The sequence below is a fragment of the Anguilla anguilla genome, chromosome 15 (genome assembly GCF_013347855.1).
Source record: "Anguilla anguilla isolate fAngAng1 chromosome 15, fAngAng1.pri, whole genome shotgun sequence".
NCBI classification, from domain to species: Eukaryota; Metazoa; Chordata; class Actinopteri; order Anguilliformes; family Anguillidae; genus Anguilla; species Anguilla anguilla.
In genome coordinates, this window is record NC_049215.1 from 26,037,827 (window position 1) to 26,065,747 (window position 27,921).

Consider the following 27,921-nt stretch of genomic DNA (forward strand, 5'->3'; position numbering starts at 1 on the left):
TAATACTGAAGTTAATTTATACATACAGTATATATATGTTTTTACACATATCAGGACATTAAAACAAGTCAGCCTTGTTTTTTCTTTTTGTTTTTTTTTTTTGTTTTTTTTTTACAAATACTCATCTCATACATAAATGTAAAAAGATACATGGTTCTTATTAATGTTTATACACAACAGACACAGAGGTTAATGAAGGCAGAGAGGGAACTGAAGAAAATAAAAATACAAAAAATATGTGTATCTGTATAAATATATCGCAAGAGCAACAGTATTGTATTAAACATGGAAGGGGGCATATAAGACAAAAACCCTCATTGGGAAAAATACAAATAATACACACATAGTAAAACAGTATAATGATTCAGTTCTAAATAAGGTATTAAGTCAGTCAAAGATTGTCTGTCAGCACTTTCACACCAAATTCCAAGTCATTCAAGAGACGCACAACACACAATAAAAAATACATGACTATAAAAATCTTTTTTTTTTTCATTAAACTAATTTTCACTGAGTATTCTATCTTGAAGAATGTGAATTGGCACACGTTCTTATCACAAGTTAACAGACCCTGTAGACTGGGGCAGACAAGATCTCTAACAGGACTTCACTGTCTTCCAAAAGGGTTATATCACTGATCCAGTGGTTCCCAATCCTCTCCTTGAGGTCCCCCTGCCTGATCCAGGTTTTTGATGTGTTCCACCTCAAGCACACCTTTTGCAACTAGTCAAGAGCTTAGTTATCATCAGGTGTGCTTGAGGAGGAACAGATCAAATACCTGTATCTGGCTGGGGGTACCTGAGGAGAGTTTTGGAAACCACTGCATTGATCCAAGGAGTCCTTAACCTGGCCTGCTGTGGTTGGCGTTGTTAATAGCTGACGTACACTCTAGTCTCCTGGGTTGAGGGATGCCTCAACCATGTTAAGCCATGTCATTAACCGATCTACCCCTCCCATTTTCAGCCCGTGCCCATGCATGGACCCTGTCTGTTCACGCCCGAATGGAGACGGACAGAGGAAGCCTGAGGTACACAGTGGGTCACTTCTGACTGGCCACAATGATCGTCATCCTCAGCAGATGAGGTCCTGTGTCCAGCCAAAACATTGTTCCTTGGCAATATGTCTGTGGCAGGTGTATTCCCCAAGCATACAGAGCAGCAACTCCACCCACCGCTGGGTTTTATTATGCCGTGCTATTGAACAGACAGAAAATTTACTTCTGCTTACAACTTTGTGTCATTCTTTAGTTTCACAAAATTATCTCTGGAGGTAGCTAAGTGGCCATGTCCAAATGAAGAAGATATTGTTTTTCTTTACTGTTGTGGCAGCCATGTCAGAAATGCTGCCATCTGCATAACGGTTATCTCTGTTGGTGTTAGCGCTATATATATTCCTGTGACAGAATACACACTCTATGGTCAAAAGTCTTTGTTGCAGATTGTATTTACATTGTACTTTAAGAAGATACACGTCAAAAGTTTTATTCGATGGATCTAAATTGAATTTATGGTTCTTTTCAATAAACTGTCATAGCTACTTGAGTTGCAATTATCAGAGAATCTGTGCCGACATTCTAAATCTACAGCCTTCATCTTCCAACAGCAGCATTTATAGGACATTCAAACATCAGTCGATAGGACACATTAATGCTCTGAAACAGCTCACACACCAGGTGACTATCCGTTCTTTTCTTTCATTTTACAACATACCTCTGTCACAGCACTTTTGTTACCCAAGGGTGATGTCACACAGTTATGCAATGGGGATGATTCACAAGCGGTGACAGAAATACTGACATGGCACTTCCTTGGCATTACCTTGTATCATAAACACTTTAAAAATGGTCCAAAGGGGAAACCCACAACTGCAAGCACTTCAATATAAAATGTGCCTTAACTTTCAGCTGCATGCTTCTCCATTGTAAAGGGTAAACTGTTGATGTTTTTCATAATCACCAAGTAGTCTGTTCTCTGTGTACCATTAGGTTTTGTTGGCTTTCCTCTCTCCCTCTCCATTTCCCTCCCTCTCTCTCTCTCCCTCTCTCTCTCCCCCCCCATCTCTCACACAGGACCGGCCTGTGAGTGAACAGAAGGGACATCTCACTCATCATTAGTCAGAAACACTGATCTTTGTGCGGCCAATACACCCTCAAGACATTCGTTTAGATGGCACACAGCTCGTCACATCACACCGTACAAACTTTCAATCAAATCCACGCTTTTCATAAGAAGAAAGGAAAATAGAAGGAAAAAAATAATAACAAATATTATTATAAGCAGCATTAGGTCATGTAAATATATTCAAAAGATATAAACAGAAATAATATATATTCATATATAATGTATTTCAATATTAAAATGTAAATAAAAATGATATTTTGTAACATGTAGAAAACTATATATCATATTTTCTGTATTGCACATTGTCATACTATCGCATACATTTTTTCTCTGCAATCAACATTTACTTTTCTCTCCACTGAGTTTTCTTTAAAACTGTCCTCCACAGTGTCAACCTCAGCACCTCAGTGAGCACCTATCTGGATTCTGATATTTTCTGAATTTTGATGATAATACTGTTGGGGTTGCTTCTGTCAAGGTGCATCCGGTGGGGTAGTGGTTAGGGCAGTGCCCTCTAACCAAAGCCTAATCTATACCTTGTCGCATGACACCTTCGGTAAGTGGCACAGAGTTTGGCATTTATATTTCGGCGAGACTCCAAACTCCTGATCACTTCTTTACATTTGTAAACTGTCCAATTGCACTGCACGACAAAATGACGGCGTTCGCAACATAGCGTAATTGTAGAGGTGCGCGACTTTGAGAGAAAGTGTCCTGAACCAGGAATAAATTAGGCTTTAGGGTCACGGGTTTGAATCCTAAATGGGATATTACTGCAGTTCCCTTAGGCTTGGAGCTGCATAAACAGGTGACTGAACGTGTCATTTTAAAACACTGTTAATCGTGCGGGTGAAAGACACATGCTAAGATACGCAGATAAATAACATAATGTGTAGCTCCCCTTGTAATACCATTTTGAGTTGGACACGTTAATAGACACTCTTACTTCCCTGAAATATATTTATAAATATGAACCAAAGATCAATATTGGTGCAGAAATAAAAATGGACTTACAAGAGAACCTGCAACACATCAAGGTGCTCAGTGAGGTGAATTAAGGAGAACCTTGGGATTATTCATGTCAAGAAACTGAGAAAAAAAAATTGGGAGAAAAATTCATGGTAAATTTTTGGTTGGACTTGCCTCTTTGTGTGGCCAAACAAAAAGTTCTGAGCACTTCCTGACTTTCATGGCATACCTTCAAAGACGGGGGTAAAAAACGGCGAAACAGCCCAAGATTCCCGATAAGATTGACAGCCCCGTCGAGACCAATCTCTGGTATCACATTCAGACACTGTTCCCATGGAAACGTCAAAACAATGTGGAAACAATGTGAAAACAATGTGACGCTGGGAGGGGATGCACTCGGAACAGCAGCAGCATGGTTTGCCAAAGTCACGCACTGAAGGGATGGGTCAGCGCCGGGCCAGTTCTTCATGTCCTGCAAACGGGATGAGGTCACATTGTTCTCTCTCTGCTCAGGGAACGGGCTTTAATATCGTCGGGTGCCGTTACGTCTGCACATGCGAGTCCCGCCCGTTCTCTTGCACCGCTGGGCCGCGTCCGTCGCGCTCCCGAACATTTCGGCCTATTCCGGGTCACATGACCCCGCTCAGTTTCGGTAGCTTATTTCAGTTTTTGCTGTAGCAGAAAAAGCGGTACTTTTCTCACTTAACCTCAGGGCCCCCCAGTGACAGCCTGACCACAACAAAAGAGTGAAGCATCACACAGACCACAGCCCCTCCCCATCGAAAAACGCTCTGTCACACCAGCAGGCCTCCACGCATCTGACATCAGCGCCCTGTAGCCGTCGTCTGTCTGATGCCGTTATCCCCATTACACTACTGCTCTCAGATACGGTGTCCCGTACATAGGCCTCTCTAACAAAACACATAATAAGACTGGAAACCTTTCAATGCAGTCAATGGTCTGGTCGGATCCAAGCCTGGTCAAAAAACTGACCATAAAGGTGAGGTCTGTGTTTTTTTTTTGTTGTTGCTGATATTGGTCTCCTGTTATCAGATTGAATTTCTGACCTAAATTCTCTCATCCTCGCTCACATTCTCTCTCTCTCCCTTCTCGTCTCTTGGGAGACCTTTGAACAGATGTTTCTTGGTCCCACGTTGGATTTTGTTAGTAACAGTTTGATTCATGTTGGCTCCTGTGCACCGTATGGTTGAATTGTCGGCTGACTGTAAAGGAAGACTCCAGTTCCCAGAGTTCAGCATTCCAGGTGAAGGAAGAAGCAGGTGCATTTTTTTGGAGGGACCAAAGGGAGGGCCAGGTCCCATACCAGGCCAGGGGGACTAAAGGGGTGTCCATGCATCTGCATACAGATGGAAATACAAACATTCTCTCACACATACATACACACGCACACACACACTCACACAAACACACACACTCACACAAACACACACACTTACACAAATGTGCGCACACACACACACACACACACACACAGAGCCACAGGCCATGTCTGAATCATTAGGAGTAAGAGCTGGGGGTGATGGGCGGGGCACCTCTACACGTAAACGGGCTCGCAGCCCTCGGCCTGCTCTTCCTCCGGCCCCGGGGGGCTGCTGCTGGGGGGGGACGGGGCCGGCTCGGGGGGCTTGGGGTAGCGGAAGGGGCAGCCGTTGTCGTCGAAGAACCTGCGGAAGGTGAACTCGTAGAAGGCGTGCTCGGGGTGCTTGCCGTGGGCGGAGCCCAGCGCGTCCCAGGCCCTGGCGCTGTCCCCGCTGCCGCTCCACGCCCCCGCCCCGTCCTCCGCCACGGGGTCGAAGTTGGAGGTGTCCATGGGGTGGCTGATCTTGGGCCGGTAGGGGGCCGGCTGGGTGCGCAGGTTGCTGGAGAAGTCCATCTGGTTGAAAAAGGGGTGGGCCTTGATCTCGTCCGCCCCGTTGCCCCCCAGCCTCTCCTCGGCCGAGCAGCAGAGACGCCCGATGAAGTCCACGGCCTCGGGGCTAAGCTGCACCTGCGCGGGCACCTGCAGAGTGCTCTCCCAGTTTATCACCTGGGAGGGTGGGGTGAGGCTTCAGCATACTTAGGTTTCTCTGCACTTTACAACATACATCAATACCACACACAAATTGACTAATATTTAGCAGTCAAAACCATACAACAGACACGACTGTTCTACATACAGCGCCTCACAACACGCTCAGACACCCTTTCACATTTTTCTACACAACTAACGGAAAATTCACAGATTAGTGGGGGACACAGGTTACACTAGAGGGCCTGGAAAATGATACAGGACTAATGATACAGGACTAATCTTAGGCTAGGATGTAACAGTATGTTATGCTTATTATCGGTGCACTGTAACAAGGTGCATTTAAGGTTTACAAGTGGTGCTCACCAAGCCAGAGTTTAAATGACAAAAAAGCATTACAATATGTATGGCAATCTAAACTCAATCAAACCAAATTTCTGGTGCAGCTCTATTGCTGATGCAATGTGGCCAGTTCAGAGAATGGTATTATATCTATTGTGACCTCACAAAGGTGATGGAATATTGTTGGGAGGCTTATGGAAACACAAGCATTTGTAAGGACCTTAGTGATGGTGTAAAACTCCTATATTCCATGGGGGCTAACCTTAATCTGTGTCTCAGTTGGGGTAGAGGCCAGAAACGGGGGCTGTCCAACCAGCATCTCGAAAAGGATCACCCCAACACTCCACCAGTCGCACAGCTGGGTGTACCCTGCAAAGACAACAGAGAGGCAGTTACCTGGGGACACAGGGTAACAGGCCTAACTGGGCACCAGCTATTCACAAGTCAGCCCTCCAAGGGGCTGACTTGTAATCCTCATTTTATTAACACAAGAAATTTTAGTCACGCACAGAATGTAGTTATTCATTTTATTATAGCCTTTCAGTGATTTCAATGAGCCTGATTGTCATCCATTTTCTGCAAAGACGCTCAATTCTTCAGTTTCTATAAAAAAAGATGATTTGCACTGTAGATGCCCTCAACAGTGGCAGATATAACTGGAATGTTTCAAAGGAACATTCTTTGCCCAATTTGTACAGCTGGGTCATGAGATGAAAGAGCAGCTCAGAGGATGGAACCGAAACAATGGATCTCCACACACACTGTGTCGGAGGTCAACAATAGTGCAGTAATAAGTTAAATATGCCCCAGCTACAGACAGCCAAATCAGCCACTCTAGTTGTAATCTGACCACAAGCACCAATTATGGATCAGATGATCCATCAGTTTTTGTCCAACACAATACAAGCTGGTCCAGGATCAGTGTTTGAGACTCGAGACATTTTGGTTTGTCATGGGTGCCCACTATTGCCAACTTGGTGACTCTGTCACTAGATTCAGCAACTTATTTCAAAAGAACAGCCTAGCAACAAATCTTGCGACATATATGAAATGAAATAATGCACTCCTAATATATAAAATATTTCATTATGTACCAGGCATCTTTTTCGAAAATATCCCTCCCTCATGTAACTCACATTTTCATATGCAAATGAGTGTATGAGGGCATCACAATTAAAATATGACATTGTTTAGTGACTTCTAGCGACTTTTGGACATGTGCTAGCTACCAGAAAAAGTTGGCGGCTATGTGTGCACCAGGATCCGGCCGACCCTCCGCTCTCACCTTTGCGCAGCAGCACCTCGGGGGCGATGTAGTTGGGCGTGCCCACCAGGGAGTGGGCCAGGCAGCGCTGGTGCTGCCGGGTCGCCCGCTGCTCCAGGGTCATCAGCCGGTCACCGCAGCGACAGTTCGACACGTCGTCCCAGAAGTCACTGGGCTCCATGCTGTCCTGCCTTATGTGGCTCCCTGAGGGACAAGATGACATCATATTGTGTGATGTCATTACATCATACAATCTCTTTACTACTTTTCACCAGATTTGTACACATGTGCTCAAGTGTGCTTGCTATACTCGATAGCTGATCCAAATATAATGTGAATACATTCATTGAAGGTGCAGAAACATCCGGAATTAAAACCACTGAAGTCCCATCCACGAAACAAGTTACTGAATTCTCATGTTCAAGCTTAGTTTTTCAGCTTAATGCACTATGACAGATGTGTGGTAAACTGATCACATTCTTGCACTTGTGACATAAACTTCATGTAACTTGCCACAGTTTTGTAAACTTCTTAAGAGCCTCTAGAAAATAATTACAACAACAGTAATACCCATAACAGATGCACATGTCCTGTGCTTCAGTTGAGGGATCACTGTGCTAAAAACACAAAGGTTGAGAGTTTGATCTACAGGGAAGCTACATATACTGAAAAACGTGCGCATTCATATACTGTATGTTGCTTTGATTGAAAAGCTTTTTTACATATTCATCCCCCTCCTTCACCTTTCTGGTAGTACTTGGAGTTGTGGGTCCAGCGGAAGCCTGTGCAGAGGCCGAAGTCGGTGAGCTTGATGTGTCCGTCCAGGTCGATGAGGATGTTGTCGGGCTTGATGTCGCGGTGGATGAAGCCCATCCTGTGGACGCTCTCGATGGCCAGGGTGAGCTCCGCCACGTAGAAGCGGGCCAGCTCCTCGGCGAAGGTGCCCATGCGGATGAGCAGGCTCATCATGTCCCCGCCCGGGATGTAGTCCATGACGAAGTACAGGCAGTCGCGGTCCTGGAAGGAGTAGTAGAGCCGCACCACCCACTCGTTGTCGGCCTCGGCCAGGATGTCCCGCTCGGCCTTGACGTGGGCCACCTGGTTGCGGTTGAGCACGTCCTTCTTGCGCAGCGTCTTCATGGCGTACAGCGCGCCCGTGTCCACCTTGCGCGTCAGGCACACCTCGCCGAAGGCCCCGATGCCCAGCGTCTTGATCTTCACGAACATGGACTTGTCCATCTTGGCACGCTTCAGACGGTTGTAGTTGGACTCCTTCTGGTAGAGCATCTTCCTCATCTGCTCCTGCTCGGCTTCAGACAGCCCTGCCTGGATCGCCGTGGAAACAGACGCGACAAATGAGCAAGATCACAAAACAATGAGAAACAGCTTTCACTATGAAAAAAGAATAATTTTCATGTTAACGCAACTGGGGGCAGGGGCCCTATATGAGAATGCTTTTGCGTAGTTTGCGAATTGGACATTCCAAATTCGGGTAGGATTGGGGATGCCAAGTGAAAATGAAAAAACGAATGTCAGCCAGTCATCTTAAGCAATTTAGATGATTAAGGGATAAATATGTGCCTTGTTCGCTAGCTGCACATCATTATAATACAGGAAGGTCAGATGTCCAAGTGGAACCCAGCTATACACATACTTGTCCACACACACACACCATACCTTTGACATCTCCTGCTCCAGTTGCAGCCTCCTGTTCAGCTTCTGCTGGTAGGTCTTCATGATGTTCTCCACGTGCTGCTCCATGTAGAACTTGAAGGCGAAGGGCGAGTAGCTCTTGATGCGGGACTCCCTCTTCTCCTCATCTCGCGCGTTCTTCCTCACCGGCACCGGGGACGTCTGGATCTGCTTCTTGTCCTTGACGACCTTCTCGGCTTTGCCGGCTTTGGCCTTGTCCGTGGCGAGGGTCTCCTCGGGGAGGGGCCTGGAAGGCGGGAGCTCCGCACACATGGCGTTCCCCTCCAGGGGCATGGGTTCAGCACTGGCCCCCGTCATCAGCAAGGTTTTGGGGTAGGGCGGGGGCGGACAGCGCGGCTCTGGGTTGCAGTACTCGCCGGGTTCCAGAGCGTAGGCGTCATCCGCTGCGTAGGCGTGGGAGTCGGGCACGTCCTGCGTCTGGGTGGCCAGCCAGCCGGGGTGACAGGGCCCCACGGCAGTTTTGGGCTCTGGCCTCATCACCCGTATGCTCTTGACGGGCTGCTGGATGGGCGGGGACGTCACCGCGGTGATGGTGTTTGGAGGTCCCAGGGCAGGGTCCTGCTTCACAGCAGCGGGCATGTTTTGCCTGACGGTGACATTGACCTTCTGGTGGTTGTTGAAGGAGTTGGTCCTGCTGGGTATGCGGACCTCTCCCCTGAAGGGCCCTTGTGGTTGCCTGGCAGGGGCCCCTTCAGGGTTGACCGGGCCCTGTGGGGCCCAGTGGTGCTCATAGAGGTCCAGGTTAACGCTGGCCCTAGAGGGCGTGAGCAGGGCTTGGGGGATATCAGGGAAGTCGGGGCCCATAGCTCCTGCACCTGCAGGAGCGCGGGAGAGCATATGCACCTGGTGGGAGGTTGGGCTGGACTGTCGGGGGTGGGAGTGGGGTGACAGGTACAGGTTGGGGGGGTACCCGCCGCCATTTTGCCCGAGGGGGCCTTTGCCCTGCATGTTGACATAGTTATCAGGCTGCGGCGCCATCTTGTTCTGGAAGGAGGAGCTCCTCTGGACGCCGTAACCCGACGGCTCCATCAGGTGCGGCGCTCGACTGTAGTCATAGTGCGGCCCTCCGGGTCCCCCTGGTGGAGGTGGCTGGAGTTGCAGGGGCTGGCTGGGTACAGGATAGCTCATCATGGCCTGCTCCACGTTGCCCGGGTACGCCTTCTGCTGGGCGGCGGGTGGGAACATGGGGTTCCCTGGGGGGTTCTGAGCTGACATGGCAGGGGGGTAGGGGCCCATATTCGGGGGCCTGCCCAGCGGGGCACTTTGGGCGGAGGAAGAGGGCATCATATAGGTTGCATCATATGGGTTGCCCATGTAGGCAGCCTCAACTCCATATCCAGGCCCCTCATACAGAGGTGCCCCTGCCCCCATCTGGTGGTAGGGTGGCATAGCAGCATCGCTTGGTCCCTCCAATGCTGGTCCACGGTCCACAGAGTTTGGTATGCCGCCTTTTCCTATTGAGGGGGGGGAGAAAATAGCAGGGAAAATTTTTGTTTACAGAGTGCAGCGAACACAGCCGCACCCCATACATATTCATAAGCCCATTTTAACTGATCTAATTTCCAAAAGAAACGACATAAAGCATAATTTGCCCAGTATGTGTGAACAGGAAGTGTAGTAACAGCGCGCAATGTTTACAATGTTCCAGTGCTTCCTGCATAATTTCTTTCCAACCTTACGGAATGCAGAATTGCTACCACAGAAATGTCCATTTCACAATTTTGAACCCAATAAACCCTTCTCTCAACGAAAGGACCTCCATCTCAGTGCAGACCGTCCTTAACCGGGCTGTCAAATCTCATTTCTGGACAGGGCACACATGCATACTCATTTACGCCAAGAGTGGAGCCGCATATGTGTGTAATCACTGCTTTCTCCTCAGTAATGGGGACTCGTGGAGATAATAAAATTGACCGTTTTCTGGCACTTACCAGGCGAAGTCTGCTTGATGACACGTACGATCTGCTCGTTGCGGGCGTCCAGGTAACCCATCTTGCTGATGAACTCCAGCGCTGCCTCGATGTTCCTGCTTCCTGTCTGTTTGAGGGCCCGCACAGCCATTTCCTGTTTCACACACAGGACAGGAATAAGACACTGCTTCACTACCTCTCGGCATTCTTGAGTAGGATATGATAATTTACCCCAAAAACCCAACAGATGAGATCCAAAACTTGACATAGTTATGTCATAAGAGCGTTGTCACAGCTGACAGTTGACCTATTTTTAAAACTACTTATTTTTGTGCTGTCAGTTGTCAGTTACACTAGCCCTCTGTGTAGGGAACATTCTGAAATTAAAATATGACCATTCCAGATATATATATAAATCATGACAAATAATTCACAAAAGTAGGAGTTCTTGACTCAAATAAAGTCTTAGTCTGTAAACCCTATGGCCTGAACACCCATGATCTAAACATTAGATGACAGGCACATCCCTGTGTTAAAATATTCCTGCATCTTTTTTCTTCAAGGTATAACAAAACATAATTCAACTATATACTCTGCATTAAGATTATCTCTGAATATATATTATGTTTACAGTTTTATGTCTAAAACATATTGTAACTTTTTATAACTATTAATTTGTACTATAAAATGACAAACTGAATGGGGCAACGAATGTTGAATGCCAGGGAGTCAAACTCATGACACTTTGTCCACATTGTTCTAACCAATACAGTCCAAGAGTAGATTTTAACACAGAGACTTACAAGTAAAGATCACTTTCAATTTCATAATTTCAGGCTTAGCTTACTCAAATTACACTCAACTGGAGTTATCAAACACTGTATACAGTCACAGTCAGTGACTTTAGCATTTGACAGACACTCTAATTGAAAGTTACTTGCAGGTTAAATTTGCACATAAAACCCATTTATATAGCTGTACTGAAGCAATTCAGGTTAAGTACCTCATTCAAGGGTACGATGACAACAACCCAGCAGGGAATTGAACGCACAACTTTTTCGGCTGGACCGCAACAGCGGGGCCAGCCCTACAAACGCGAATGTCTGTGACTGAGTGATGAAGTTACACCATTGGTCGGCCGAGTTATGAAGTTACACCATTGGTCGACCGGATGAAGTGTGTTAGGTCCAGCCATATACTAGGTTTTGACCTGGTCTTGTTGTTATAGGCCCAGTTCCCCAGCCATCATACTACACTGGCACCTAATTAACACCTTCAGACAAGGACTTTAAAGGGGGAAAATGATCTCATTTTATAGACATTCAGCAATGCCTCACTTTGAACAAAGGAGTCTGCCTCTCTGTTTCAAGCTGTTGGTCTCGCAATAGTAGCTCAACTGGAGTACCGCAGAAAAAAAAAAGAGAGAAAACAACAAAACCCACAAAGAAAAGCGAAACCCTCAAAAAAAAGGCCCCTCCTCTCCACACCATGTGACTCAGAATCTGAAGAAAGGGGGGGGGGGGGAAGAGAGAGAAAAATGTAACACTTGAAGAGTGTGGCAGTCGCTCAGCCCTGGGAGAAGTTCATCATTAACAGCGAGGCCTGTCCACCCGTTCAGCACACGTGTGCGGGGAACGGAGGGAAACAGAAGCGGGTCCAGTCAGTACAGGCCCACCCAGCAGCTGCAAGCACGCTCCTCTCCCAGGGTTAACCGCCAAGCCGCGTGTCTCGCATAGCTTCAGCTAACGCCTGACCCTCAGACATTCCTGCCTCCGGCAGCTGCTCCCCCCACCCCCCCGACCAAACGAGGAGGGAAGAGAGCGAAGGGGGAAGGGGGGGAGGGGGGGGCTGCATATCTGTGTGCGTGTTGTTTTCCTGCGTATTTATTTGGGACGAAGGCTTCCGTGATAGACCATTTCAAGGGTGGGTCGGCCATATTGTCACAGCGGGAGGAAGGGAGGCCACACATTGCTACACTGGGACAAGGAAGGAAGATAAGGTCTCATACGCTGAGATCTATGGGAAGGTGTAGGATGAACACTCTGTTACACTGGGGCCTGTGTTGCAGGGAGGAAGATAAATATTGTTGCACCGGAGACTAAGGGACAGAGAGGGAAGATAAACACTGTTACAGTGGATCCTGTAGGAGGCAAGGAAGGATTAACACGGTTACTTTTGGGGTCTGTATGCGTGGGTGGGGGAGAAGGGGAATGCCAGGGAGGATATTTTAATCTGAAATGGCTTAATTTAGTAACTGACAGCATAGACTACAAATACATCACTAAATCAGAAGCCCCTCTCAGCTTTCCCAGACATGGACAACATTAGCGCGACTGCTCATCAAAAATAAAAGCCCCCAAAAAAAACAGAACTAGACATTCCTTAACTGGCCCAAAATCTGGAGATAAGCGAAACGAGATTCTCTTTCGAAAAAGTGCATTCCGATCCTCTTATCAGTGCTAACTTGACGGTAAGCAGACAGTATAGTTTCACAATTAAACACAATCCAAGCAAAATAAGATTAGTCACTTTTTTGTCTACTTTGGTGGTAGTATGTCTTTGGCCTCAAAAACAGAAGAAACACACACACACTCACGCCGAGGACACTGAAGCGCAAACACTGTTTACAGTCATTGTTCTAGAACGAGCCCAAGCTCCCAGCGTGGAATTCCTGTGTCGTCTGGCTGGTCTCCGTGACGACGAGCGGTGTCTCATGGCTGGATGCTGGATCCTTCCACCCCTCCATGGCCAGAGGATGTAGAGGAGGGGAAAGGAAGGCGTGGTCTCTACCCCCCCGAACTCCATCTTACTATGAGCATCCCACTCTCTCCCTGACCTGCTAGGCTAACATCGCACAATCTCCATTTCTATCTGTAGTTCCTCATGTTTGCTGTAAGGCAGATGACTTTACAGCTACTTTAACGCACCTGATTCAGACGGCTGAGTGTGTGTGCACTCACAGCCATTGTTGGTTGTAATAGTGATGTTTTCAGGGCCATTTCATTCTGTGGGGTACTGACTGCCCGGTGTTTTGAAAGAGAGATGTGTGCCTACACAGCTGTACCAAGCTCACACAATAAAAAGGGCATAGTTAAAGGGATACCATGCAGGATTTTTAGCCCTGATGTGGTCCTGTGTTTACAATATAAAAAAACATGTATCATAGGACAAATATCTCAGTTTTTCAATAACTGTTGCCATTGAAGATAATACTTTCCAAGGCTGAATATGGTTTTTGAACGAGCCTAGTCGGCTTGTCGTTTCGCTTCGCTGTACTTGGGCTTCATCACCTCTGCCGCTGCAGTAGCTAGCTAGCGACAAAACGCTCCACTGAAACCTGATCCAACCCCACATTCTCTGTAGCCACACCCACCCCTACCAACACAGGAAAGAGCATCACACCAAGACATGTCCAAAACACACCTTGGAACAGGGGTAACCAACCCTTTTCCTGGAGATCTACCACCATGAAGGTTTACACTCCAACCCTAAAAAACACATCTCATTCAACAGCTAGAGGTCAGGTGTGCCAAATGAGGATGGAAATGTTCTACTGGGTGGTAGTTCTCCAGGAACAGGGTTGGTACTAAAAAGGGCGACGACGCCGTAAACAACAGGTGTGGTGTTACGCACAGCTATTTTGGAAGATACCCAGGCGTCACAGCTGCGCCTATATTTCCCAAACGGATTGTCCAAGACAATATATGACCACGCAGTCTCAAAGGGACATCTCTACACGTAAAACCAACAGTAAGGTTTTATATTTATTCAATATTTAGTCCCAGATATTGACTGTAGAATGACATGGTATCATTTTAAAAACTTTTTCTCGTTTATTTCGTTATTCAGTGAGCAGCGTTTTCACTGCTGTATAGGCATATCTTAGGGCTATTGTCGGGTTTATCTTGTTGCTATGACGGAATACGATTTTTTAGTGGTGAAAGAATATTTTGTATGAATGCCAAGATAGACAATATTGTCCATTATGTCAAGGGTGGGGGTGTTTTTAGATGAGACTGCAGGGAGGGGTGTGTGTTAAATGAACGACGGGAGCGACAATGGTGGGGCTGCGAAACTCCGTTTTCGGCATAGTTGTCATGTATCGTCTACTAATGAAACTGAAACAACGCGTTTCTGTTTTCATCTCACACTTTGGTTGCAGTAGCACCGAATGTTTGAGTTTAGTAATTTAGGCACGCGGGCGTGCCCACCACTAGGGGCAATGCGCTAAGAGGTTAAGGACTTCGATCTCTCTGTTATGAATGGAAAGAGTTTCCCTCGGTGCTTGGCACCACCTCACTCAGGTATGCACAGGAAGGGGGATTTACCCTAAATTCAGCTCCGACTTGGCCCGGCACTTACGCAACCCAAGTTGGATTCCTTCGAGCTTGTGCTTTCGCAAATACCGAAAAGTCGACACAGCCCGTTTTTATCCTTTAAGCAGGCGTAAAGGCTGCCTCGCTAAGGAATTCGGCAAGAATTTGAACTCCGCACCACATCAAGATAGCGCTGATATCCATGATGTTCATGCAGTGATAACCCATCGCGCGTTACGCCCCGGGCTGGGCCCGCTGCCGCCCCCTCCCTGTTGGCACTGCGGTGCCATGGTTCTCTGGTGGAGGTGGACTCCTGCTTGGCACCCCAGCCCTGTCCCGAGTTCCCTCACAAGCGCCACATTGTGCTGCCCGCCTACACCGGGGAGGGGCCCCCCGCGGCCCCGCGGCCCGACCAAGAACCTCAGCGCCCCGCCCGGGCCTCTGAATAGGAAGAACTACGACAGCAGGCCCCGTGCACGGCCCTGAGAGCCAGGCCGACAGAGAGCTGAACACCTCTCACTGACTGCAGGGTGCAGATAAATTGGGCCAGCCCGGCCTAATAAAGTCACTGTATGGCAGACGCAGAGTTAGCATCAGTCGTGTCACCTCAATTAACACATTAAACAGAATGGCCTTTAAAGCCCTGCATTCTGTGTCCACACTCACGTCTGTAAGCTCTTACCACAGAGTGATTACCCTCTGCTTTTAACAAGACTTCTTCACCAGGCAGATTTTAACATTTTTTTTGGTGGCTAGGATTAAACAAACTACAGTTACATCCAGTTACAGTCAGTGATGTCTTTCGCAATATTTTGTGAATTCTAACTCATGATTTTCCATTCCCGGAACAAGTCAGGGAAGATGCTGCCAACATCTGCATCTGCCCATTGGTACCATCTACAAATCTCTTAAATATTATTTGTAAATCACAAGGAAGTTGAAAGAACAGTCCAGGAAAGGTCTAAAAAAGTAATTTAGTTTTGTCATATCGTTTAGAAAAGAATTCGAAATATGGCTTGCTGTTCCTGTTAATTTCATCAGAAAAATACCACAGTTCAATGAATGTGCCATTTCCGTACTTTTAAACATTGCTAAAAGGTGACTGGCATGTATCCTCCATGATGTTTTTACAACTAAATGAAAACCATCAGGAAATGTTACCAGCGAGTTTGCATGTGACGTGCCTGGAATGCTTTCCGATAGCTTTGCAGAGCTTGTTTTAGCAACAAATCTCCTATCGCCATTTGGGAAATATTCTCATCATGCTGTTATCCAAAAAAATAAAAACAGGAATCTGAGCAAAATGTTCCCTAAAATTCTGGACAGCTTTTGTTTTTACTGGGCTATTCCCAGCTAAGTGATTGCCTGCCTTGGTTTGATTTCTGTAAAATGACTTTCTGCCTTACTTTCTTAAAACTACGCGTAACTTTGAGTTCGGTTGGCAGGGTTTTCGGTGGACTCAATGGTGAAAAGAGATGGCAGTTATTTGGACACTGGACAGGAGAAGTTGCAAAAAAAATGGAGTGGGCTAACCCATTCCAAACTGGATAATGAAGAAAATGGTTCTGAAGGTAGAACTGAAAATAAATGATACCTGCAAGCAGCAATTAATTAGCACACAAAGTCACAAATACATATGCAAAAAGCATGCATATGCATATTTCTAATGGGGTGCTTAGTCAGCCTATCAAGTTTCAAATGTCCATAAACTGTGATTTTCAGTGGAATTTCGAAAATTTGTAGAGCTCCACAGTGTTAAACTTGCGGTTTAAATCGGGCCAATGTTTTAGAGTTGGTCTCAGGATGGAGTTGTCAGTGTACACACCAAGTTTCATTACTTTGTTATGTTTAACTGTTTGGGTGTTATATGCAGTGTTTTTTTTTTTGTTGTTGTTGTTTTTTTTTTAAAACCACGCCCAAATGCAAATTCAATGTCTTACTGCGGGCATGTTTTTAAGTGGAGCAACTTTTTCAATGCTGGGATTTAAGACATTCACAAGTCAGTGCGAGATGGATTTAAAAGGTTTTTAAAAAAAATATATAAACAGTGAACAATCTAACCATATAGCCTACCCTTTTTTTGCTGGATGATAAATTTGTTCTACGAGAAAAGAGGAATTGAGGAAATAAAGAATAATCTAGGCATTAGGGTTCATGAATTGTGGCCTGTCAAAGTTGTCATTTCAACCGTTTGCTGTAACACCACCAAGTGGCCAATCAAAGGAAAGAAATTGCTCAATCGTCATTTGGCATACCCGTCTATCAATGAGCAAAGTTTGGTAAAAACCAACCAGGCAGTTTTGCCAAAACTGAAAAAAATCTACAAAAGAATAATAACACCAAGAAATGCAATAGGGTCCCAGCAACTTTGTCACCTGGCCTCTTAATAAAGGCTTAAACAGGGGAATTTTAGTTTGAGGTCCAGTTAACTTTAGGGGGTTTCTAATTTATTAGCACATACCCCTCATTCAGATGGAGTACATTACATTTTAGGCATTCAGTAGATGATCTTAACCAGAGTAACTTACAGAGCCTTTATTTTTACATAGTATCCATTTATACAGCTGGACATATAGTGAAGCCATTCAGATTGAGCTCCTTGCACAAAGGTACAATACCGTTCCATGAGAATTGAGCCTAAGTCCAGTTCCCTAACAACTACACTACACACTGCCACCGCCACCCACGTATTAGCAAGGGCAGCTATGAGAACAAGATCGACATCACAGGGACCACCTGCGTAATGAACACGGCTGAACGTCATCAGGAAAATGACAGCTTGCAGGCTGCTCTCCCATGGTCCCGGAAAGCCACGGTGTATGTAGGATCTTGGCTTCAGCCACGCACTAAACCACCTGAGCCTAATGACTGTTTTTATTAGACAAATTTAGGGTCCTTCCCCCTCAGCCAGAGAATGCCTGTGGCTTAAAGGGGCCACTGCAGGATTAGCCACTTACAGGCCTGGATCTGTAACCTGCACTGATTGTGTAGAGAAATGTCACAGTGTGCTAAAGTTCCAACGGAAGCCGCAATCCCTCGGTTAGCACTTTACTGTGAATGACATTATAACGCATCTGTTACTCATTATTAAATACTTTCAAGTTTTCAGGACGTCACTGGCCACTGAACTCAGTGCTTTGCAAGTCATGAAGTATGCAACATTTCTTAAAGGGATAGTAATTCACTTAATGTAGGCCTATTTTTCATATTAAAAACTCCACAAAAAACTGTCTGGGTCACTGGGTCAATACAAATTTTAAAAAACTCCAAAATGTGAACTATCCCTTTTCTTAAGTTCTTCATTCAAAGTTAGATACTTTGATTTTGAAATCTGGACACCACTGAACAAGCTGAATAAAAAAAATCCAACAGATGCTTTAGCAACCCATAATTTTGAAATCTCACAGTGTAATGTAATATTTCAGGTTGGGCTTCATTAATTTTTAAATCCGACATTAAGCAATGTGTTGACATGGCATGAATTGGGACTCACTAAGCACAAAGACTGAATATGTGACAGCTTGTTCAAAATGTAAGACCCATAAGATCAGTAGATCACCTCACCGATAACCTCTGATAAGCAAGTTTTCCATAGGCTTGTATACGCCACCGCTACAAAGGAAACACTTATCTTTAGAAAAACATCTTTTGCTTCATTACAACATGGCTGTCTGAATGCGTTAGGGGCCTGTATTGTAGACAACTCCACAGCTAAAACCTCCAATCACGCTGTTATTTCAGGTAACCTTTGAGAAAAAATAACATTTTCACAGCACCGCAAAAAAGGCCACCACATTCACACCAGGTATGAGGGTCCATGAAAACAGTTGCAGGCCAGTGAACAGAGACAGAACTTCCTCTTGAGAAAGAAACGGAGCTGGGAACAGTGACACACGGGGGCCGGGCGGGAGACAGAGAGCAGCCCGGGGAGAGGCTGCCCGTCTGAACACACACAAACCCCATTCACTCTGGGGTCAGACGCTTTGTACACAGACGCACAGACGAGGCCGATATGCCCACTTTACGCCACAGAAGAGGGGCGCGTCGGAGCGGCGCTGGCTTTTGTTCGCCGGGGCCGACAGAAAGAGAGAAACCTCAGCGTTCCCTGGGCGGCGAAAGCTCGCGCACCCGATCCCCGGGCCGCGGGGCCACCGGCCGAACCGAGCGGCTCTGAAGTGGCATTCCAGAAAAAGCCTCCTGTTTATCGCGGTGACGTGCGCGCGGAGCATTCCCATGGAACACGCAGAGAACAGGATCCAGCTATTTGGAATTCCCCCACTCTTCCCTCTCGCCTCTCGCCACACTCCATTTACCCTTGCGGTGCTGCGCATTCTCTCCCTCCCTCCCTCCCTCTCTCTCCCTCTTTCTCTCTCTCTCAGGCCCCACCCTCCTCTAAACTGCACACTACACTTCCCTTCATTTTCCAGCCAGTTTATTACACTCAACTCTAACCTGCTCAACCCATTTTATTTGCTGTGACAGATCCCTTATTACATTTCTGCTACAAACATTCTGCCACTACTTTACACCAGGCTGGCCTGCTGAGGATGGGCTGCCCCCCTCTACAGTCGGGTTCCTCCCGAGATTTCTTCCCATCGGGGAAATTTTTTTCCCCTTGCCAGTTTGAGGATTTTTCTCCCCAATGTGGAGTTTTGTTTTCTTTTTACCTCATGTGTTTGCTATTTGGGGGTTCAGGCCTTGTTTTTGCTCTTTTTCTGCTACTCTGTAAAGCGTCTTTGTGACAGTTTTCTGTAAAAAGAGCTATTGAAATAAAATATATTTTATTTGATCTGACTTCCTTTCAGCCGCTTCTCACTCAGCTAAACTGCAGCCTCCTCATCCACACGCGTACTCTGTCTTCTGTCACATCACACTCTCCTGCAAGACTGAACCACTAGTTCAAGTTTCAAAGCTAGCCATGAATCCCCCCAAAACTATAACAGTACAGATATAATCAGATATGACCCCTTCTTGAGTGACAAATAACAGAGGTTCTCCTGAACCAACCACAATTGTAGGGAATATGTGAAGGGTTTTTTAAAAATTGTTTAACAGTACTTATTTTAGGAAAAAAAATATTCCAGTCTGGTGTCAATTGAAAATGAAAGAAATGTACAAGCTCTGGAATGAGCTTATGCCTTAGTGTGTAGAGCATACAGGTTGGGAGGGGAGAGCAAGAGAGAGAGCAAGAGAACAAGAGAGTGAGAGAAAGGGGGGGGAGAGAGAGAGCGAGGGAGAGAGGGGAGAGAGAGAGAGAGAGAGAGAGAGAGAGGAGTTGAACTGGAGTACAATTTACAAGCAGGCCAGTGTTCAACCAATATCTCCATAAAAACTATTCCTGTCACAGGTTTAAAGTGAATGATCAGCATGAATAAACAGGTATATGCAATGGTGTGAGAAAGTGGACACAGAGAGCCATGAAAGAGAGGGATTGAGAAAGTGGAAGGGAAAGACAAGCAGAGAAACTGTTTTTCTGATCTCTTGGTGTATATCGATCTCTTGACCAAGAGGGTGTTAGTAAAAATAGATAGTTGATAAGATGCAAAAAGATTTTGGAATATACTGCTATGCAGTTCAAAATCACTATGTCTCTACAACAGATCGACAACAATCTCATGTCAGTAAAAATCACAACCGTAAAAACGCACAGTCCTTTATAACCCAGTCAAAAGCTGGGAATGCATTTTTGAGACACGCAGGCTGAATATGTTTTTTTACAGAGAGAAAAAAGGAAGGAAGAGCTTCCTAACCCTCCCATCCCTCCCACCAACTCCCCCACTAAAACATTTCCTTCTACGCAGATTATGTAACCCACTGCACCGCTGTGCAATCTTCTGGAATAAGGAGCAGTGATAAGAATCTGGCCAGATGAGACCCATGAATTTCAGGGGAAAAAGCCATTTGTTTCTTGGAATGTGATGGAACTCAAGATAAACACAGACACGGCCACCCTTCCAACACCTATTAGTGGGTTCTAGTAATACAGTATCTCCCCACACTATTATACTGCATGTCAACAACTATAATAATACTCATCACCACAATCATCAGTATCATTATACTAATAAGAATTATGATGATGAAAATACAAAGAAGAAAAAGAAAAACCAGAAGTTGTAGTAGTAGTAGTGGCAGTAGTAGCAGCAGTAGCAGTAGCAGTAGTCAGAGTAGCAGCAGTAGTAATAGCAGCAGTAGTCGTTTCTGTCGTTGAATAAGGTAAAGTGAATTCCTGGTTGTGAAATAATGGAGGTCTTTCCGTAATCATCTGCTAAGAACCATCTAGCGACCACAGCTCCATTCTATTTTATTCCATAATGTTGTACTTGTGATGGCAGTGGCTACCGATGGCACGTGTACGAGCGTCTCCGTGCTCTCCACGGCCATTTCATGGCTTGGAAACTGAAGGAACTGCTACACCCTGCAGCCATTGAATTTCTGCTTCCTGTTTGAAATGGGGTGTTGCGTGCAGGGAGGGCCGCACATGACCACTGATGTCTGGGCCCTTGTGCTACCGGCAGGGCAACATTTTCACTTTAAAATACCACCTTGTAATATAACTGCAAATATTACTGCACACGGCTATGAATATAACCGAATTAATATGTGTCAACAGTAACGGGCACTCCCCCATCACTTGTACGGGAAACAATCCAGCAAAAAAAAAGTGCGCTTGGCAGTGACTTAACACACACACACAAGCGCAGACACAAAAAAGGGCTTTCAGGTGCAGTCAGTGGTGTTTTCCATTGCAACCCCCCCCCCCACCACCACCCCACACCCCCTAACAACAAACCACCTACAGGCACCACAAATGCTTATCCTTGCCAGTAGGGTTGCAGTCCATTGCATTCATACTAATGGATGGACTCACTGACACCACTCTAAATTCACCCCTAGTACATGACTTTGGCATGGACATGCAATGTAAAAATCACAATCGAAGTATCTTGGGGGGACGCTTAGAGAACCGTAAGGTTTTTTTGCACTGAGCCAAAATTTTCCCCAAAACCCACAAGAGATGCACAAACCAGGCTCCTGCACATTACTTATCAGTATTTTCTTTTGTCTTTTGACAGCAGTATTATCTTGGATTCATCAAGTTCAACTGTTGCTTGTTTGTATCGTTCAATGCTTACTGTGCCTTGTGACACAGCACATTTTTGAACTGAGCAGATTACAGATCATAGCTTGTACGCTGGCTACCAGGCACAAAAACCATTACCTTTGCATATCTTGTGATGGCGTAAACCAAATGGGATCAAGCAATGGCTATTTATTCTCACAAAATTCAAAGTAAAGCTTTAAAAAATCCATGGCAACGCACAGCTGTTTAGCTTTAGGTTGACGGAACAATACATTCTTTCCTCAACACCCCCCCCCCCCAAGGAAAACAACTGAACCATAAACATACAAAAAATTCCAAGCATTGGACCTTAACTACTGAGTGCTGAACCGCAGAGCAAGCTCATTATCTGCCCATTTTAGCAACGCCAGGAAGACACGTTCATGCTAGGCAGAAAATGCTTCAGAGTGTTTCTAAGAAAGGTATTAATACAGCAATTTAAGGATATATTTCTGCTACACTCAACAGACATGCTTGTAAAATTCTTGGATGACAGCGTTTTTAGAGAAGACTGAGGGCGAAAAGAAGCCATTACTATTAGACAGAAGCAGCATATTTTTTTCTTTAGCTGGTTTCTTATGCAACCAATTAGCTATGTAAGAAAAAAACCTGCAGCACAAAAAGCATCCAGCCAGTTGGCATTCACAGTGTTCAGTTTGAGATTATTTTACACTGCAACAAATCACAAAAATGGCACAAGTATGTACTCATTTTTTAACAACCTTTGGGTGGTGCTGTTTTAATGTTTAATATATTTGGTTGCTATAGCATTCGGAATTGACCCTTGGCTAGGCTGACTTTAATTGTGCAATATTGCAGAGATCCTCTACAGTTTTTAGACTTTGAATAAAAATGCTCTCCAGCTCATTTTCGATTGCTTACGTCAGAGCAGGTCGTTTTCCCACATTCTATTTCGGAGAAGTTTGGTCGACGTGCATTTGGTTTAGAACCACACATGAATAACGTCTGCCATCAAATCGCATCAAATCAGTATCAGCAGTGGAAACTCCCTGAGGCAGCAACCCTCTGGTTCTCCACCTTAACATTTAAATATATATATATTTTTTTTTTAAAATAATGTTTATTAAATAAACATTAACCAGGATGACACCTGCTTTAAACTCCTGGTGTCAGGTCCTAAGCTCTTGACCAATGGTGGCAGTGCCAATAGAGAGTGGTCAACAGGTCACGGTGCACACTTCATTATCGGCCTCTTCAAAGTCTCAGTCTCCCTCACTTTCTCCCACGTGTCCATTCCCCTCCATACACCTTCCACCACACACCGAACACTCACCGGTCAGGCCCAGTGACTTCACACCTTCTTGCAAAACCTCGCATTGAATTAGCCCAGGACTTTTCTCCCTGGCCGCTACCAGCACAAGCGCTTACAATGACGCGCGTGAAATATACTGCGGCGTGGCAGAAGCTCGCGGCCGCCGTACCTGGTCGCAGCCGGCGTTGACCAGGTCCTGCAGCATCTGCCGGTTGACGTCCCCGCCGGCGTGGGCGGAGCCGGAGGCGGGGCCCGACTCGTTGGCGAAGGGCATGAGGGACTTGCGAATCTCGCGCAGGGCGTTCTGGTAGTTGTTGAACTTCTGCGGCGGCCGCAGCTGCTGCTGCCGGCCGGCGGGGTCCTTGCCCTTGGGGTCCCCGCCGCGCCCCCCCTCCGCCCGCGGACCGCCGTGCAGGGCCTGGCTCACCAGCTTGGCCGGCTGCTTCAGCCCCTCTTTGATCTCCTGCAGCCGCTGGCGGGTGTTCCCCACGTAGGGGGCGGCAGGGAAGGTCTTTGGTCTCATGGCTGGACCAGGTCCCCTTCCTCCTGGGTGCTATCAAAAACTAATGCTCACACACATGCACACACACACACACACCTAAAAACTAATGCTCACACACACACACACACACACACCTAAAAACGAATGCTCACACACACACACTCCTAAAAACTAATGCTCACACACACACACACACACACACCTAAAAACGAATGCACGCCACCACAAACACGCTAATACACACAGCCATACACACACACACTTATACCCTAATACGCAGCACAGCAAACATACTAACACACACACTCACACACAGACACACAGACACGCGCACACACGCACGCACACACACGCACACGCACACACAGACTGTCCACAATTGTCCCGCTCTCTCCCACCAGGTGCCAGAACTCCTTGGACACTGTAGGTAACACTCCACAGGGGCGAAGAGATATTTGGAGAGACAGAAGTCCTGCTACTCGTGTCTTTGCTGTGGTTGGGTCCAGCTGATTGTAATCCTACTCGCATTTCATGCTTTTTAGGGGCCAAATTCCTGCTCCTTCCTCTTCACTTGAAGACACACGTAGTCATGCCTGCCCCACTCCATTTTGGATTTCATCTGTGCCTGTAGAGAAAAGAAACGCAGCCATTAGGTTTGGGCTTTTGAAACTAGACGAAGATATTTTAGAATTCTGCCCATATTTAATTTAGTAGTAAGCTCAATGTGACGGAAGACATACTCCATATTGACTGTGTTGAATTATATTATGTTTGCATTATACATTTGAGTAGCAGGTACCCTTATCCATTCCAAGGCAATTCAGTCTTTAATTTTACATTCTTATACAAATGGCCATTAAGATTAAGTTAGACTTTCTGCCAGTTTGAACAGCAAAACACACCATGCCATAAAACTGTATTCATTCTTCAGTCCAAACAGGATATCCACTAGAACTTAGCCTATATAAATGTATAAACAAAAAAATAAAAAAAACAGAAAACACCAAACAAATTCTTTTTAGTTTCCCATAAAATGTGACACAAACATCACTGATTGTCACTGCATATAAAACCTTAAAATCAAAAATGGTTTGATGAAACTTAGCAAACGGCCCTGGAACTTCTCTCTATTATGTCACAGTCAGACAGAGAAGTTGGGAGAAGGTGGGGGGGAGATTACTAGAGTTTCTCTCCTTATTTTATTTATTTATAAAACCCAGGTTTTTCTTTCTTTTTTTTTTTTTCATTTCGAAAAAGGATGCCTTAATTCCAACAGAAATAGTGCAACTAGGCCATTTCAGGCAGATACGTGATACATATTACATAGCCCTGGGTAATTACTGAGAAATGTAACATTAAGCTGGTGGTATTGCAAACCTGTCTGACATAACTTCCCACGGCTTAACTTGAGATATTTCTACCCTGGCACTCCGGTTCCTGCAAAGGCCTTTCATCATTTTCCAAAGGAACACATGAGGCCCTTGCAGGATCCCGTTGGTCGCCCGGCAGTCAAAAACAACAATGCCATTTCCAACACTTCATATATCCGTCACAGGGTGGGTGGGCGACAGTCATGCAGGTGTTACTTTTCAATCCACACACTGAATAGCAAATCGCGTTGTGCGCTGTGGCAGGATGCACCCCCACAGGTCCCGTGACCCTGGGGGAACGGAGCCATCAATGGCCGCATCGGACCAACACCTCGCTTCCAGCAGAAGCAAAACAATAACCTGCACCAGCCTCACGAGAGCAATGGTTACATTTCAGGGCCAGGAAATGGCATTCTCTTCACTGGGCCTCAGAGGATTCAGTACACAAGCAGCAGAGCCGCCCCCCAGCGCATGAGGCTAAGGTGTTTGTCTGAATGCAGCACGTAGCACTTTAGCGAGACCTGCACCGTCTCCGGGATCTCAAACGCCGACTGAGCTCTCATTCTTGTGATGGTTTGCGCACTGAGTCCGACTAGCAAGCATTCCATTCCACAAGTAACGACAAGAAAACGCACAGCGCTGGATCTCAGGCAGAACAGCCCAAAAGAAACAAAAATGTATAAAAACAGAATGTGCACACAACGCCAGAGGCTACAGCAGTGATCAGTTTGGGATACGAGTTGTATTTGTCATGAGGAAGAGAGAGAGAGAGACGTGCCAATTCACAGAATCCCCATCTACAAGGGGATCTTGGGAAATAAAGCAGTTCAGCAAGATACACTTTCTTTTTCTCTGTAAAAAAAAAGAGAAACTAAAATCTTTGTCTGTTCTCTTAAAAGTACAAGTATGCTCATCTCATTCTCACCATGGAGGTACGGTTCTGAAGCAAAATTATAACCTACGCTCCAATTTCTGAAATAGCTTTAAAACGGAACAAATATTAGCCTCTGGCCTTGTGTAATTGTCCGGCGCATTAACATTGTGTAATCCAAGGCATTCTGTAGATAAACACGCCAGTGGTAACTACGGTGGATATGGTGCTACGTACAAGCATGAATGAGAGCAGTGACAGCACCTTCTTCTACCTTCTAATCTTATTTTCTCTACTACAAATATACTAATGTCATTTTCACTATAAGTCATGTTACTATCAATGTATTATATGTTTTCCAATGATATGGCACCAAAACACTCTCTGGATGATTTCAACCATGCGGCTTGAGATAAATCCTAGCCAATATCGGTAATAAAATAAATATAAATTCTGACCACACCCAATAAAACATACCTGTAAAACAAACAACTTTATCACAATATTACTTCAGTATACATCGTACATAAATATTATTATGAATTAATAATACACAACCTTGCACTAAATTGGCATGAGTGTGACAATACTGAGACAACTTGCAGGAAAAGAATGGAACAACTGTAAATCACTTTTACAAGTGATCCTATAATATAATTTTAGGGTCAATCTAATGACCCTAAAATAGCATTCCCTTCATGTTGTTTAATAGGAAGATGCCAACTGCTAAACTTTCAAGTGAACTGAACACTCTTGCGTCGCAAGAAAAATCACATATTCAATTTCATCAACCGAAATTCCAATACAAACATGCAATCCATATGCATAGAAGTGTGCGTGTAAATGTGTGGTGATTTGCGTGATTTTATTATTCTCTTAGTGGAATTCATTCGTGCCATATTGTAAGCCGGCATTATAAAAAAAATACTAACAAAAAGACGTCATTATGACAATGATGGTCATCTCTATATATCGCCGCAGCTTCAGAATCATTCTGGAATTTCACCATTACCCAAATAACAGTAAGGGTAAACATGAAATTGACAAAATCAGAAAGGGCTAGACATGCATTTAAAAAAAACCTATAATGTAGCGGTAGGCTCTACTTAACACTCTGACGACTACTGTGTATTTTAAACAATAACTTCAACAACCTGATTATGCCAATCTATGTTTTCTTTCCCCCCCTTCACCCACCGTAGCCCGTGAAAACAAAAACGTCCACATATACAACCATAGTGGGACGGACTTTTCACAGTCTCTGGAAAAATAATAGATTTGATTCCACTTCGATTCCGTAATCTCTTGTATACTGAGTGATAAAGATTTCAGAAAAAGCTAGCGAAATAAAGTCAGCAGATCCTTTCAGTATACTCAAAGTTTTTCGAGCTATCGGAGGCAGAGCTACGGTCGATCGGAGTTAGGAAGAACGCAACCCCTCAGATGGAGTCCTACATTCCAGTTTAAGGAGAATTTGGAGTTCTAGCGGCGCTCTCATGGAGCGTCTCCATATGTGGTTAAAGTTATACAGCGTTTGCATTTACTATCCTATTTTAATAACATCAAACATATCAGCGTGTCGTCGTTCGTGTTTATAAATATGTACGCTCAATTTCAATGTTGTACGAATTTTTTGCACGGCATATAGCTACAGTAATTCTTACCTGAAAAGTCACGAAGGAGCTAGCCAAAATAAAACTAAACAGTGATTTAAGTAAAGCCACAGTTACCTTAATGCCAAACCGGCTGTTGTTCAGTAACGTTTCTTGGTGTAAGAAGTCTGGTTAGTATTTATTTGAAGTACAGGCGGACTTGAATGAGATGAGACTCCATTTTCTCCCAACTATCGGAATTAGGATCCAGCACAAAGTTGGACACTTACTGCATTGTTAACATTCCAGAGGAGTCACGTGAAGGCCCAACGCACGTCAGCGCTCCACATACTCTAGGCGGGGCTTCCTACACATAAAAACGCAAACCTCGTGCAGATCTCCGCTAAGGGTTATTGATGAATGCAACCACAAAATACGTAATAATTTCCTGCAACCATAGAAAATACATATTAAATATATTAAATATTTTTAGTTTTCTTACTTTTCTCTCGTTTTTTTTTTTAAAC

At 45.3% G+C, this 27,921-nt stretch overlaps 1 protein-coding gene across 3 annotated transcripts; it reads right to left on the reverse strand.

The window, feature by feature from the left end:
* On the reverse strand, nt 1–27,688 carry lats2 (large tumor suppressor kinase 2). 3 transcript variants are annotated; one of them, XM_035394050.1, is made up of 9 exons: nt 27,533–27,688; nt 23,756–24,186; nt 23,229–23,695; nt 10,369–10,501; nt 8,402–9,891; nt 7,468–8,050; nt 6,746–6,928; nt 5,723–5,829; nt 1–5,136 (listed from the first exon to the last, which is right to left on the reverse strand). In XM_035394050.1, exons 3-9 carry the CDS (start codon nt 23,580–23,582, stop codon nt 4,645–4,647), a joined length of 3,342 nt encoding a protein of 1,113 aa, XP_035249941.1. In that variant the 5' UTR covers nt 23,583–23,695; nt 23,756–24,186; nt 27,533–27,688; the 3' UTR covers nt 1–4,644. The 3 variants fall into 3 exon arrangements, with proteins under 3 accessions (XP_035249941.1, XP_035249940.1, XP_035249938.1); XM_035394049.1 differs by having other exon boundaries at nt 23,752–24,186; XM_035394047.1 differs by having other exon boundaries at nt 23,744–24,186.
* Between the last annotated feature and the right edge of the window lie 233 nt (nt 27,689–27,921).